This window comes from Triticum urartu, chromosome 5A (genome assembly GCF_056163025.1).
Source record: "Triticum urartu cultivar PI428250 chromosome 5A, HENAU_Tu73, whole genome shotgun sequence".
NCBI lineage: Eukaryota > Viridiplantae > Streptophyta > Magnoliopsida > Poales > Poaceae > Triticum > Triticum urartu.
Window position 1 is genome coordinate 6,698,244 of NC_141877.1, and position 14,993 is coordinate 6,713,236.

At 36.9% G+C, this 14,993-nt stretch overlaps 1 protein-coding gene across 1 annotated transcript; it reads left to right on the forward strand.

The window, feature by feature from the left end:
* On the forward strand, window positions 1–12,516 carry LOC125506826 (cycloartenol synthase). Its single transcript, XM_048671532.2, has 18 exons — window positions 1–265; window positions 5,010–5,198; window positions 5,348–5,437; window positions 5,510–5,701; window positions 5,883–5,967; window positions 6,721–6,887; window positions 7,953–8,141; window positions 8,318–8,431; window positions 9,100–9,222; window positions 9,320–9,442; window positions 10,295–10,390; window positions 10,549–10,605; window positions 10,827–10,873; window positions 10,967–11,113; window positions 11,258–11,438; window positions 11,534–11,614; window positions 11,812–11,895; window positions 12,115–12,516. The coding sequence occupies exons 1-18, from the start codon at window positions 65–67 to the stop codon at window positions 12,226–12,228; spliced, it is 2,280 nt and encodes a 759-aa protein (XP_048527489.1). The 5' UTR covers window positions 1–64; the 3' UTR covers window positions 12,229–12,516.
* Window positions 12,517–14,993: the final 2,477 nt, after the last annotated feature.

The window sequence follows — 14,993 nt, forward strand, 5'->3', positions numbered from 1 at the left end:
ATAGCAGCTGCGTGAGGGAGGTACTGAGTGCTACCAAATTAACAAATCAATCATCCAGGGAGAGATGTGGAGGCTAAAGATCGCGGAGGGCAGCGGCAACCCACTGCTGCGCACCACCAACGGCCACGTCGGCCGGCAGGTATGGGAGTTCGATCCTGCCGCGGATGACCCCGACGAGGTCGCCGCCGTTGATGCCGCCCGCCGCGACTTCACCAGCCGCCGGCACCAGATGAAGAACAGCTCCGACCTCCTCATGCGCATGCAGGTCTCCATTCTCTCTTTCTTAAAGCCAACACACAGTCTCTAGTACTACCTCTGTTTAAAAATATAAGACGATTTGGTAGGCCATTTTAGCCTACCAAAACGTCCTATATTTTGGGATGGAGATCGATAATACATGCCACCGTGCACTTGGTGTTCAGGTACAAACTAGCATAGCTCGATACTATATCGGATGGTTACAGAATGGTATGTTATATCCATATCGGCCATACTATATCAACCGATATGGCCGATATCTAATTCGACATGTCCACTAGTATAGACCGATCCATGGAGGACAACAATTCTTTCTCGGAAAACAATGTAAATAACATTATGGATTTAAACTTCATCATATTACCAAAGCCAGGCATAATGTTTTGTAGAAACTCATATAAATATTGTAATTTTTTAATTCTTAACAAAACGATCTTCTGAGTTTTTCTTAAATTTTCTCTTAATTAACAAGTTAATAAACTAGGAATCTAAGCATTGATATCATATTCTCTCTTTTTTTACAAAAAGACATGTTTTGAACACGAATAATGTAAAAAAATCAGATATTTCTTTCTTTGATGATATAACTACATATCACCCGATGTGTTGAAGCTAAACCCATCCAAACCCGATATCCGATATTTAGAACCTTGTCTCGGAGACATCAAGCACCATGCATACAAAAATAATGAAAACTATGATCTGATACATTCTCAACAATCCTGCGCATGAGAATTCTATGCATTACCACTAAAATCATAAAATTAACCTACTTTCATTTTCATACATCATGTCAACAAATATATCTGTGCATACATGTTATAATAAACTCTTTTTACAAAGGAAATTCTAAAAAATTGTCAACTGGGTTATTCTACTCCACTTTTAGATTACCTAAAAAAACTAAAGGTGAATGAATGAAAAAAGTGACTCACACTGCATACTTTTGCATAGCATGTGAACTACCTCCACGTGTTAGGGCTTCACCGTTTACATGTGACAGCTAGCTGCCAAATTAACCGGGCAGAACTTTCTTATTCTTGAAGTCTTGAGCTCGTTTTGGGCCTGAAAGCTGGCCCAAAAGCCCAAGAGAAATGACCCTCGATGAGTTGATGTACACATTTTTTTTAGGAAAGGCCATCATGGCTTGCTTTATTATTTTTCAACACTTGCCTCAAAAAATATTAATTTTCAACACAAATTACATTGTCCACTAGTTTGTTGAGCATGCCTAAAAAACCTAGTTTGTTGAGCAAGAAACCCATAGGTTCATCGACCCAACTACTATTACATCTATCACAAAGCTGAACTTAGCTACTCATGAGCTACATAATTAGGCTCAGGAAAAACAATGCATAAACATAACATTCCGTATCAACGTTGTGGTTTCCACACACACTCCGTGAAGATTACGCTGCTACATCCCACCATTGTGTTTGCCCCATGCAAAATTCAATAACATTCATAGAATCTAATTCTCCTTCGGCCTGATTGAAAACCATGGCGTTAACTAGTGCAATTAGGGAACAACATTGTCCTGTGGGTGCTTCTATGTGCCACTCTTTGCCACAGATTATCGGGCGAATGCACATGCAGGACTCAGAGTGGGCCGGCCCATATAGTGACTGTAGTGGCTAGTGAACCAGCTACTGTAACGAGCCTGGAGCAAGCTGGCTGCTGTAGCGGACAGTTTTAATCATTCTGTTTTTTGGAAAACATGAACAAAATATTTTTTAAAGGTACTGACATTTTCTAGAAAAAATTTCAAAATTTACTGATACACGATTTTTTAAATGCCAAACATTTTTCTGAAAAACAAAATAATCGTTTAAGTTCCAAATATTTTAGGAAAATATGAACAAATTATGATATTTTGACATTTTTTTCATATTGTTAACACTTTTCTGAAAGTTCCGAAAATTTTCAGAAAAAGGAAAGAAATTTTCAATTTACGAATATTTAAAATAACGTGGACAATTTTTGAATATTCGCACACATTTTTAAAACAAGAATTTTCCTTCGATTTTTATAAATTTGAGAAAAAATCTGATCATTTTCGAAAAAAGCTCCAACCTTGGAATTTCAAAGAAACATATAATATTTTAAAATGTGATGGAAAAGGACACTAAATAAAAAAATCGCCGAAGGAGAAAAACAAAGAAATGCAGAGAAAAAGGCAGGCTGGAACCTTATATAAGGTTTTAGAAAAACACAACAGAACCTTCTATTCCCAAATCCTTTATTCCCAAATCCGGGATTTGTAGGATATACAAATAACATAAATGGGTGTGCCATCTTCACTGTGCCTCGCTTGAAGGGTGCCTCCGAAACGCTTCTAGTAGGCTGGCCTATGTAACATCTATTATGTTCGTTTCTTTTTCTTCTCTGCTTCTACATTTGTTAGTTACTTTGTACGTTTGTTTAAAGTTTTCAAATATTCCAAGTACATATATTCCAAAATTTTAATTTACTTATTTTTGAAAGACGTTCACCGCACATCAGGAAAACGTTAATACAGCATAAAACAATTTCCTACAACTTTCTAAAAAAGTTGATAGCTTTCAAAAATAATGCTCATGACATTTTAAAAGTGTTAGCCCATTTCAGAAAAAAATTCGTGGAATTAAAAAAATTGCATAATTCAAAAACATTTTTTTGTACTACTTAAAAATGTAGGTAAGATTTAACAAAAATCACTCGTAACAAAAATATGTTCGAGAATTTTTTTCAAAAATGCTGATACAATGTAAAAACAGTTTTCAAATGTAAAAAAACTATACCATACAGAAAAAATGTATAACGTGTATTTAAAAATGTTTCGCACATATTAAAAAAGTTCAAACTTGTAATTGCTGAATTTGCAATACTTATTTGAAAAATAATGTACACGTATAAAAAATCCAGATGTATACAAGAACTCCAAACTTGTATTAATAATATTCATGTATTGACAAAACCAAAAATAAAAATAAGAATGAAAAAGATAAAGAACATAAGAAGAAAGGCGGTAGAAATCCAGTAATGAAACAATGAAAATTTAAAACAAAAAATCAAGGAAAACGGACACAAGAAAACACAGAAAAATAATAATGCGGAAGCTTCAATTCCCGGTCTGAACTGATAGTAGAAGCTTCCTAAAAACCTCACTTCGGGGATTGCCTACTGCGAGATAGAATAGGCGAGATATAGGTCCCTCAAAAACAAGCTAAAGTTTACTATTTCACGCTTAAAGCCCCGTATTCTAGTAAATCAGTACAGAGAGCATACCCTCTCTCCTTTGTTCTATGGGCCGGGCCATATTGATCCCGAATCTTGAAGCTCCCAACTGTTTTGGAAAGTTTCTAGAAGCTTCTAGTTGATTTTAATAGTTTTTAGTTTTTCCCGGGTGTTTTAGGATTTCTATTTTCAATTTTACTTTTATATTTTCGTTTATGTTTTTTCTTTATTTCTTGTCTGCTTTTTTTGAATTTGTGAACATTTTTCAATTTTGTAAACAAACTTTAAAATACACAAAAAAATTGAAAAACATTTTATGTTCATAAATCCTTGATTTAAAAAAATTAAACTTTTTCCAATTCGTGCACCCTTTTTTAAGTTTGCAAAAATAATTTCAAATTCATTATTTTTTCCAAATTCGTGAACTGTATATGTATCTGTTAGTTCTTTTTTAAATTATCGAACTCTTAAAATCCTTGAATACTTTTTCCAGATTCATAAACATAATTTCAAATTTGTGAACATATTTATTATTCTTGATTTTTTAAATCAAAAAGGTTTTAAAATTCATTAATTTTTAGATATTTTCTTATTTCTCAAAGTTCGTAAATTTTGTTTTCGAATTTATGATTTTATTGACATGTTTTTATCTATATAAAAAACCGGATCCTGGTTTTTTTCCTTAGAAACAAGCGAATGCAGCGAGCAAGCAGTAAACTTTAATGGGCCGCGGCCCGCAAGCATGCGCGTGAGTGCCAGCTCGCCCAAGTAGCGCGTAAGGTTGGCTCAAAAACAAAGTAGCGCGTAAGGAGCTGAAGAGGCGCTCTCTCATTCAACCTCCGCATCCCCTAAAAGAAAAACCTCCTCAAAAGGGAAAAAAACTTGAATTAGACTATCTGCACACTTGGTCGGACTAGGCTCGCCTACCTATCTTCTCCAAGATTTTGGTTTGGAAAATTAATCAAACTAGATGATACCCCGCAAGATTTGGTCATATGAAACATTTGGATTAATAATATATATAACTGAAAATACATATTATATATTGTATTGGATTATTGTATAGTTGCAAAATATTTATTGAATATAGGTACTATACTATAATGAACTTTGATGAGGTGATATGTGTGCATGGCTTATGTGTGCATGTTGAAATAAATAGAATCCGTGGGAAACAACTAATAATGAAAAATAATTTTCATGAATGTTGTGGTGGGTCTTTGATGATGTGGCATGTGTGCATGTTAAGATAATTGAGGTAGTAGGGATGAACTATTTAGGTATATAGGATATCGTGAAGTTCTGTAATTTAGATTTGAGAAAATAGATGTTCACTATGTTTATTTTTGTAAGGTGTCTTTTTTAAAAAGTCAAAAATTTCTACCTTTGAACAAATATATAGAATAATCTATCTGGCTTTCCTATTGCCATTTTGCCTATATATATAACCCTCTTTTTATCCACCCAAAGGTCGACCTCCTACTGGCTTCTCAAGAGAGAGAAAATCATTTCCTAACAATTTTTTTGTCGTGTAGCTCTCTAAGTCAAACAATCTCAAGATGAACCTTCCTCCCATCAAGCTGGAACAACATGGGTATCACATAGAAGAAGACGATGTCTTGATATCTTTGAGGAGGGCAATCAACCGATGTTCCACTCTCCAGGCACATGATGGTCATTGGCCGGGGGATTACGCTGGCACTTTATTTCTCTTGCCCAGCTTGGTACTTTCTCCTCGTATCTAACAACAATTTTCTAGACCTTTTCTTATGATTTCAATATGTATGAAATAAAGTCAAAATAATCTATTTCCATCTCCATAAGTAGATGTTTGGTTTTTCATGTTTTGATTTGCATCGACCATTTCTCTCAGATTGTAGCACTGCATGTGACTGGAGCACTAACTACTGTGTTGACATCTGAACATCAGAAAGAGATTCGGCGGTATCTCTACAATCATCAGGCACGTATACATGCCTACTGACATGATTAAAAAAATGGACAAGTATTTGCTGATATTATTGTTGAAGTATAGAATGAAGACGGGGGTTGGGGACTGCATATTGAGGGAACAAGCACAATGTTCTGTACTGTCATGAACTATGTTGCTTTGAGATTGCTTGGGGAGGGGCTGGATTCATGCGGAGCCATGCTACAAGCTCGGAGTTGGATCTTGGATCATGGAGGAGCAACTTTAACACCATCGTGGGGAAAATTCTTTCTTTCGGTAGGGAACATGACCATAACTCTAGTACATGTTGATATGCATTTCCTTTTGCACTTGATCTCCGAAGGAAATGAAATATAGTTGAGAATCTTGGATTTATTGACCATATCATTGAACATATGCTAGATTTTCAACCTAAAGAGGTCCCTTGTCTGATATTTCCCTTAACTTCTTGCTTTAGGTCCTTGGGGTATATGACTGGTCCGGGAACAACCCATTGCCACCAGAACTATGGATGATGCCTTATTTCTTGCCTATTCATCCAGGTTAGGGCCTCACACTTAAATTTATTCCTTTCCGTAGTTGAATTCATCCTTCAAATTTTCTCATGTGGCTCGATCCATACTATTTTACCTAATGTTTTGACATACTAATTTTTACAAAAATTAGCTACCTAGATTGGTTCCACTTGGAAAATGTCACTATTTTATCTTTAAAACAAGTTCACAATTTCACATTTAAGGAGGACTAGTGAACATTGTTTAAATTCTTGCTAAATTAATGGAACAAGGGATCACCATTGATTTCACCGCAGAACTACTCAATCCACCATATTTGCATTGCCTACTAAGGGTATACCCGGTAACAATTGGCCTACCATTGCAAAACTAAAATTCAGATGTAAAGCTTACAGAAAATCTCTAATAATTCATAATAATAAATAAAATATTTTGTATAGTATATGTCATTGTGAGATGAAAACAAAAATATGTGATCGAATATGCCACATAATTATCCGCTCAAGTAGAATACAACCTTATTTATTATGACAAATTAATGCAATCAGACTAAAATCCATACATGTGTATGGACTATAGTCTATCAAAAGTTAAAATTGTATTTTCTGCAGACATCCTACATGGGTTTCATTATGGGTTATAGTTCAACAATGAGCAAGGCTATCTTTTTACAAACAGGAGATAGAAGATAGAAAATAATGCATCGAGTACCAAATACATACTAGGCTTATTCTTGCCATTTAATAACTTTTACTAATTATTTTTGTTCCATATAAACAGGGCGCATGTGGTGTAATTGTCGGTTGGTATATTTGCCCATGTCATACCTATACGGGAAGAGGTTTGTGGGTGCTACTACATCAATTGTACTAGACTTGAGGAAAGAGCTCTACAATGTCCCGTATAATGAGATTAACTGGGACAAGGCTCGCAATGGGTGTGCCAAGGTATCGCTCATATTCACTTGACCGTTCCTATCAACTATGTCATCTACTTTTTGATTTGAGGTATTTTTTGTCGAGTCTAGACATTCGTGTTCGACCCTTTTGGTTATACAATCATGATATTTGATATAGTGTAGCATACACCACATGAAAACAACTTAAAATTAAGCTTTCACTACAATATAGCAGGCAATGCAGGTGCATAAGGCTGCACTGGTGAACAAATGAAACTACCGTACAACGTTGTACAATTCAATAGTTTTTTCTCTTAGTAAAACACAAAGCTTGTGCTTCGATGCACTGATAAAACTTTACAAGAATAAGCCATTACAACTGAAAACCTATGAGAGATAAAAATCCGCAATCACTAGACAAACATTTACAACAAACTCTAGACCAACAAACAGTGGCCTCAATGCCATAGAAGCACACTAATGACATCGCATGCCTCCCAAAATCATGTTGGAAGGCACATCTACAATGGCGGTCAGAATCAGGCCACACCTTCTTTCAAGAAGATGGCAAATTGACAACAATTATTCTATTGCCAGTTGCCAGCCTCACACCACCTTCAAAGACCTCTCACCTCACTCCCAAGAATCCCGAAAGGGCACAACAAGACATCACATCCATGCTGCAGCAACACTTGTAATGCCAACCTCCGACCGCACCTTGAAAACCATACCACCACACATCACTACACCCTTCTTTCAACACATCTTGAAACTTAACCTTACGTTTCTTGCTAATAAAATATTAAGGAAATCTTTGATTCACTGGAGTCAAAACTGTAGGAGCAGGAAAAGGACCATAATGACATGTATTCCTATACAAATTTGAGAATTAAAAGAACACGGGGATTTTAGTCTTTAAAGTGTCTATTCTTGAAATAAGAAGAACACAAGAATTCAAATAAGCATTGTAAAATCATAGTCAACCCTAGCCTCATTATACCTATGGTTAAGAGGTAGTGGCATGAAATATTAGGCTTTCTTTAACCATGATCGCATAACTTATGGCCTTTTGGAAGTCTTGCCATCTAAAATGTTAACTTTGCTTGCAATGTAGGAAGATCTTTATTATCCCCATTCACCACTACAGAATATTGTATGGGCCACTCTCAAGAAAATTGGTGAACCGGTTCTTATGCACTGGCCTGGCAGCAATTTGCGAAAGAAAGCTCTGGACATTGTCATGAAACATATAAAGTATGAGGATGAAACAACTCAATATATATGCATTGCTCCTCTCAATAAGGTAAAGAGATGTTACTTTGAGTAAGCTTTGCATCATTGTTTTTTTATAGCTCCAAACTACAACTTATCATTATATTTGTGTTGAGTTTAGTAAATTTGTACATTGCTTATCAACTATATTTGTTTCTTTTTATTATTTTCTCTAACAACAACTAATTAGTTTAAATTTACAAATAGATGTTGAATATGATTTGTTGCTGGGTAGAAGATCCAAAGTCAGAGGCATTCAAACTCCATATTGAAAGAGTATATGATTTCTTATGGGTTGCTGAAGACGGCATGAAGATGAAGGTGTCAACGAGTTCTCCTTCATGTTTTATTATATTTTCTTCATTGGGATATTTTTTATTAGCATTATCTGAGGTGGGGGCAATAACAAGACATAGTGATATGGACAATTTGATTTCTTATGTCTCATTTACCTAATTGGTTCAAATATATAGATATATACGACAACACGTGAATGCCCAGCAAACCTTTTTTATATTAGCAATCAGTCTAACTCACTGATATATTAGTGGTGGATGTGTAGAATCCCACCAAGTTCAAGTCCACTCCACTTGAGTTTTAGTGCTTAATTCTCCTCTATAAAACACAAATAGTTCCACCCATATGTTCAAAAAATCAGTATGATAGTCACTTACTCACTTTGTTTTTTTAATGTATAACGTATTTTGACTCAAGACAGAGATTTAGGTGTCCATCCAATTGAAATACTATGGGAATATAACTCAAGACTATCTCATTGTTGTTTTTGGAAGTCATGGATGGTAGCTAGTATGAGAGCGGGAGAATAAGAACATATATGTTTAGCACAAAATAAGTAGGATCACATCATAAATTGAAACTCACTCATTTAATAGAGTCATCAAAATGTATGTTTTAACAACATGCTTTTAATTGATGTAATGATAATCTGTACTATTAAATTTACTCTAATCTTAGAACATCTTGTGTAGTCTTACAATGGCAGCCAGCTATGGGATACAGCTTTGACAGTTCAGGCTATATTTGCTACCGGCCTCACAAAAGAGTTTGGCCATACAATTAAAGTCGCTCATGACTATATCAAACATTCCCAGGTAAATATACAAAATGTTGCATGGTAATATATTGTCCAACACTAATAAATTAGGTGTAGATACTCAACAATATTATGTGTATCTGATGTGCCTAAAGATTCGTGCGGACTGCCCTGGAGACCAAAGCAAGTGGTATCGCCATCTATCAAAAGGTGGATGGACACACTCAACTGCTGACCAAGGGTGGCCTGTATCAGATTGTACTGCAGAAGCATTTAAGGTAGTCCTCGCCACAGTTTTCACTTTCAGCGTAACTTCATTGAAGTTTCTAAAATTTTAGTAATTGCGGTACATATTGAAATACCTGTCTTTTAGCCAACATATTTCGGTAAATTCATTAGTACAAACAAATTCAAATAATTTCAAATTATAGTTTGAAATTTCAAAATATTTTGGTGGATCACAATCAAACTCAAGTGAAAATAATTTTCAAAATACATTTTGATTTTGGCTACACAGAAATATTCAAAACTTAAATTTAAAACCATGATCCCTGCACATTATGTTTGTATTCTTCAACCAAAACCTTTGTGCAAATACTACCATTTCGGCCCATTTCTTTAAACTTTGGTAGGCTAAATTAGTAGAACGCACAGATTTTCACCGTGGCTAACATGCATGCGTGAAAACTAACAAGTCTAAGTGTGCAACACCTTGGCCCAAATTGTGACATCATACATGCATAAGACCCGTGTTGTATTTCTATTCTTGCTTTTACTAAATGTTTTTTTGGAATAAAATGGTTAACCCTAAGGTTCTACTCTTGGAACATAAGTTTATATACACAGGACACATTCACTATGTTTCTTAGGGGACGCTAAATCCCCTATGTGGGACTTGTCACACGAAATAGCTATACTTGGGCCACATGGACCTCCGTAGTAAATGGGGCCACATGGTGTTGAGTCTAACACAAATTATCATGGATACTCTTTCCATGGAATTGATTCAATACAAAGGAAAATTTTCCATATTATTTTCTCTGGAACTGATTCAATACAAGGCACCAATTCTAGGAGTGAAACCAACGACACACTGATAGGAATAAGCTAAGATTTCATTATTTCTTCAGGTTTTGTTGTTGTTAACTAAGGTTCCTGAACTGGTTGATGAGCCTATAGAAACAAGCAGACTTGATGATGCAGTCAACATTCTACTATCTTTGATGGTTAGTATCTTCCAGTCTTAATTATCATATTTGTGTTCTCTTTTGCCAAGACTAGTTTCAAGTGATTACTCACAGTTAATAATTAAGAGACTTTCATTTTCTGACTACTTGGATGAACAACTTAAGTTTTAAAAGTCTTATTGCGTAATCTTTTGCAGAATGACGATGGCAGTTTTGGTGCATATGAGCTAACAAGATCTTATGAATGGCTTGAGGTGAGCTACCATATATAATTCCTTTATTCTAACTAAAGACATAAGGAAGAGTTTTCCTCTAGAACGCACGAGGATTAGTACATGCGAGGAAGAAACACTTAGTTTAATCTACCATATTAAGTTGACGTCGTTTAGCAATTCTTGGTTCTACCAATCAACCGACTATAAGTTTTCTATACGTACATGTGTCATGCTCACTTTTATTTTTTCAATCACTTCAGTTGTTGAATCCTTCTGAGAGCTTTGGCGGCATAATGATCGAGTATCCGTAAGGGACACTAACCATCAAATGCTTAATTAGTTATTTATGTTGCTAATTTTCTATTAATCTGTCTACCTTCTTCTATTGATTCACATGCAGGTATGTTGAGTGTACATCATCAGTAATTCAGGGTCTAGTGTTATTTAGAGAAATGTACCCCGAACACAGTCGCTTGGAAGAGATAGACAGTTGTATCCAAAAGGCTGCAGACTACATTGAGAGCATCCAATGGAGTGATGGATCATGGTTTGAATTTCTTTAAATTTTCTCTAGAAGTTCATGTCTTTTTATTCTTACAAAATGGAAGATTATTTTCACAAAAAAGATTTTGAAATATTAAATTCCTGGCCTCTGCATAATTTGAACATGTGTTGTTAATTTGAACTACAGGTATGGTTGTTGGGCTATCTGTTTCACATATGGCACTTGGTTTGGGGTGAGAGGATTGGTTGCTGCAGGGAGGACGTATGTAAATAGCCTAGCAATCAGAAAAGCGTGTGAATTTCTTTTGTCCAAGGAGCTTCTCCCATCTGGAGGGTGGGGAGAAAGTTACCTTTCCAGTCAAGACAAGGTACATTAACTTTCTTCATTCTAGACCTATTTTGTTTCATGTCTTAATTAATCTAATTAACCATGTCCTAATTAACTAACTTGTAACATATATAGGTTTACACCAATCTTGAAGGAAACAGGGCTCATGCAGTTAACACTAGTTGGGCCATGTTGGCCCTAATTGATGCCGGGCAGGTCAATTTTTATCCTTCTTGTCAATCTTACATCCATGTCCTTTATTGTTTACTATTTAGATCACTTGTTAAGTTGTAAATTGTACACAATGTTATAGACAAATCATGTATTAGTTCATAAGTACAATGGACATATATCATTATGAATTGAATTAGTTGTATGCTGACTATAGTACAATATGTTTTTTGAGTGAACAGGGTCAAAGAGATCCTGCATGTCTACATAGAGCAGCCAAGATTCTGATGAACTTCCAATCAGAGGATGGAGAGTTCCCTCAGCAAGTAAGTAATATGTCCTTATCCCTTCTCTTAGTTTATGTGCAACGAAATCATGGGTTTTCCTCGTAAGGGCAAGTAATAGTACGATGATGTACATGCAGAAAAAATAATCAACCTTCACAAAATTCAATGAAAAGATTGCAACTTAAAAATATCCAAGTTAATTAGGTGATCTCCTAGTAGTATGTTGCGATTAACTTGGTATGTTTGCTCAATTGACAGGACATTATTGGAGCTACCAACCACAACCTTATGCTCACTTATGCCCAGTTCAGGAACATATTCCCTATCTGGGCTCTTGGAGAGTACTACCGGAGAGTGCTTCTGGTAGCTTAAAGGAAACCATCGTTATGTATATATAGTGGTTGGGAATTACATACTTCTTTGTGCTCTCCATCTCAGCTAGAGATGGGCATAAATATATTGTAGTGAATGGTGTTTTTTTTTACTTGTATCTAGTGCTATTGGTTTTAGGAGCATGAACCTTCTTTCGAGAAGAGTTTTAGTGTTACTGACCATACATGTGCTACCATATTCACTACCAGTATGAGCTATGTGATCAAAATGAATGTACATGATCACATTAATCACAACCATTTAGAACATTCGTATATGGACCCTCAATATGTAAATTTTCTCAACATCAATACAAGCCTCTTCCCCGTCCCCATTTCTAGCGACTAGGGTGGTAGGTCCTCGGTGGACCAAAGAAAACAATGTGTGTGTGTGTGTGTGGGGGGGGGGGGGGGGGGGAGGTGGCGGTCTCTTTGGAGATTCCAAAAAATGAACATTTTTTCTTTGAGACATAAAAGGTTTGTGAATTTTGAGTGGGGGTATAGCTTGCGAATGAACATTGTTTCGGACAACCCTTGAGCCTTCGATCCCATTGTTAAGATTTGTTAGAACTTTATGATTGGTTGCAACTCCAACTGATTACCATGCTCTGCGTGTGGCGCCATTTTTTGCTTTTGCTGCTAAGGATCCCACTCCTCGACGTTTTTTACCTGCTGCCAGGAAAACTGAAAGATTTAGCAGAAACCAGCAAATACAACACTCAGAGGGAAGATACTGTAATAACTGAATCGTTCGGAATAAATATAACAAGTTTGTTGATATGTGGATGATGGTATCATGTATTCCCTCAGTAAAGAAATATAAGAGTGTTTAGATCACTAAAGTAGTGATCTAAACGCTCTTATATTTCTTTACAGAGGGAGTATTTTTTTTATTAAATCTTATATCGACGATGGAGATTAGAACTTACCCCTTTGTGAGAAAGGGTAATTTGGTACATGAAAAAAAATCCTAATTACGTTTGATCAATGTGGTTCATCTCTTCTAACTGCCGGCTCATCAGGCATGGAGGCTGCTTACAAATCCGAGTTCTCTATGTGCCGAAGTAACCAAGGCTAGGTACTATCCGGATACAGAGGTAATTCAAACAGAGGAAAAGAATGGAATATCATATGCATGGCGAAGTATTCTCAAAGGCATTGAAATTTTGAAACAAGGATTGATCAGGAGGATAGGAAATGGCAGTGACACAACCATTTGGTCAGACCCGTGGCTCCCGCTGGACGGATGCATGAGGCCGATCACACCTAGGGGCCAAACAATCATCCACAAAGTAGGCGAGTTGATTGATCCAAGTATGGGCCAGTGGGACGAAAGACTGATCAAAGATATTTTCTAGCCTATGGATGCCCAGTTTATCCTAGCTATACCTTTGCATGATGACTTTGAGGATGAGTGGGCATGGCATTATGACAGTAAGGGGAATTTCAGTGTCAAATCTGTATACATAATGCAATGTGAACAGCAGAAGATTACTAATAGCAGACCTGAGGGAGAAGTTTGGAGTTGTAGCAGCTTCCGGTGGCAAAGGATTTGGCGAGTTGGGTGCCCGCCGAAAATAGAACACTTCTTGTGGCGGCTTGCATACAACAGTCTGCCACATGGATGGAGCATTCAACGGCATGGTATTGATGCTGACACTCTTTGCCCGATGTGTGGGCGGTTCAAAAAGGATGGAGCACACACTTTTCTGAAATGTAAAATGGTACGAGCAGTGTGGAGGCAAATGAACCTAGAAGAGACGCGATTAACCCTTACCAAGTATTTTGATGCAGAGGATATGGTTAATGCAGTTCTGGAACTTAACGAGGAGAAGAGAATCCAATGTGTAGCACTATTGTGGGTCTGGTGGAATGTGCAAAATAAGGTGAACACCCAAGAACCAAGAAGGTCTGCTGATGCGCGCGGGCATCCATATGATCCACCGGCTAATACAGGACTGTGAAATGCTAAAGAAAAAAGAGGGCAACAAACCAGCGAAACCCGTGTCAAGTTGGAAGGCGTCGGAGAATGATATGATCATGATCAACATTGATGGCAGTGCAGCAGCAGACAGGTCACACGAAGGCTGGGGTTTCGTTGCTCGAGACTCGACAGGTACTGCTCTTGCATCAAGGGCTAGCCACCTTCCTTATGTTAATGACCCACTAGCTGTTGAAGCCATGTCGTGTCTCAGAAGCTTATATGCAGTTCAACAGTTGGTGATGAATTCCATTATTCAAGTGGGAACAGACCCTGTGTTGCTAATGCAAGCTATCCAAGGGAAGGAACACGATCTTTATGCCAATGGTGTCACTTTCCGGGACATCAAGTGCTTTGCTAGTTTAAAATTCTCTCGCTTTAGCATCTCATTTTGCCCAAGGGCTTGTAATAAAGTAGAGACAATCTGGCACCAGACTAGGACTCGAATCCTCAGCTATATGGTCGGATGGGGTCCTGGACTTTGTTCGTGGTTTGGTTACCAGCGATCTTGTTGGTGTTTCTGGTTCATGGAATAGAGAGGTATTCCGGCTCAAAAAAAAAAAACGCCTGCTCATCGTTGTTAACGTCCAGAAAAGAAAATTGCTCATTGTTGTTGATGTGGTCCACGATGGACGTGGCTGCCACCTTCTCGGGATTAGGCACGGTCTTTCACGACGACTAGATCATTAAAGGCACGCGTTGCTGCGCCCGTCCATTTTGACGATATATGGACCGGAAGTTTTCCAAATATATAGAAAATTGATTGCTAAGTTGGGAGATAATTC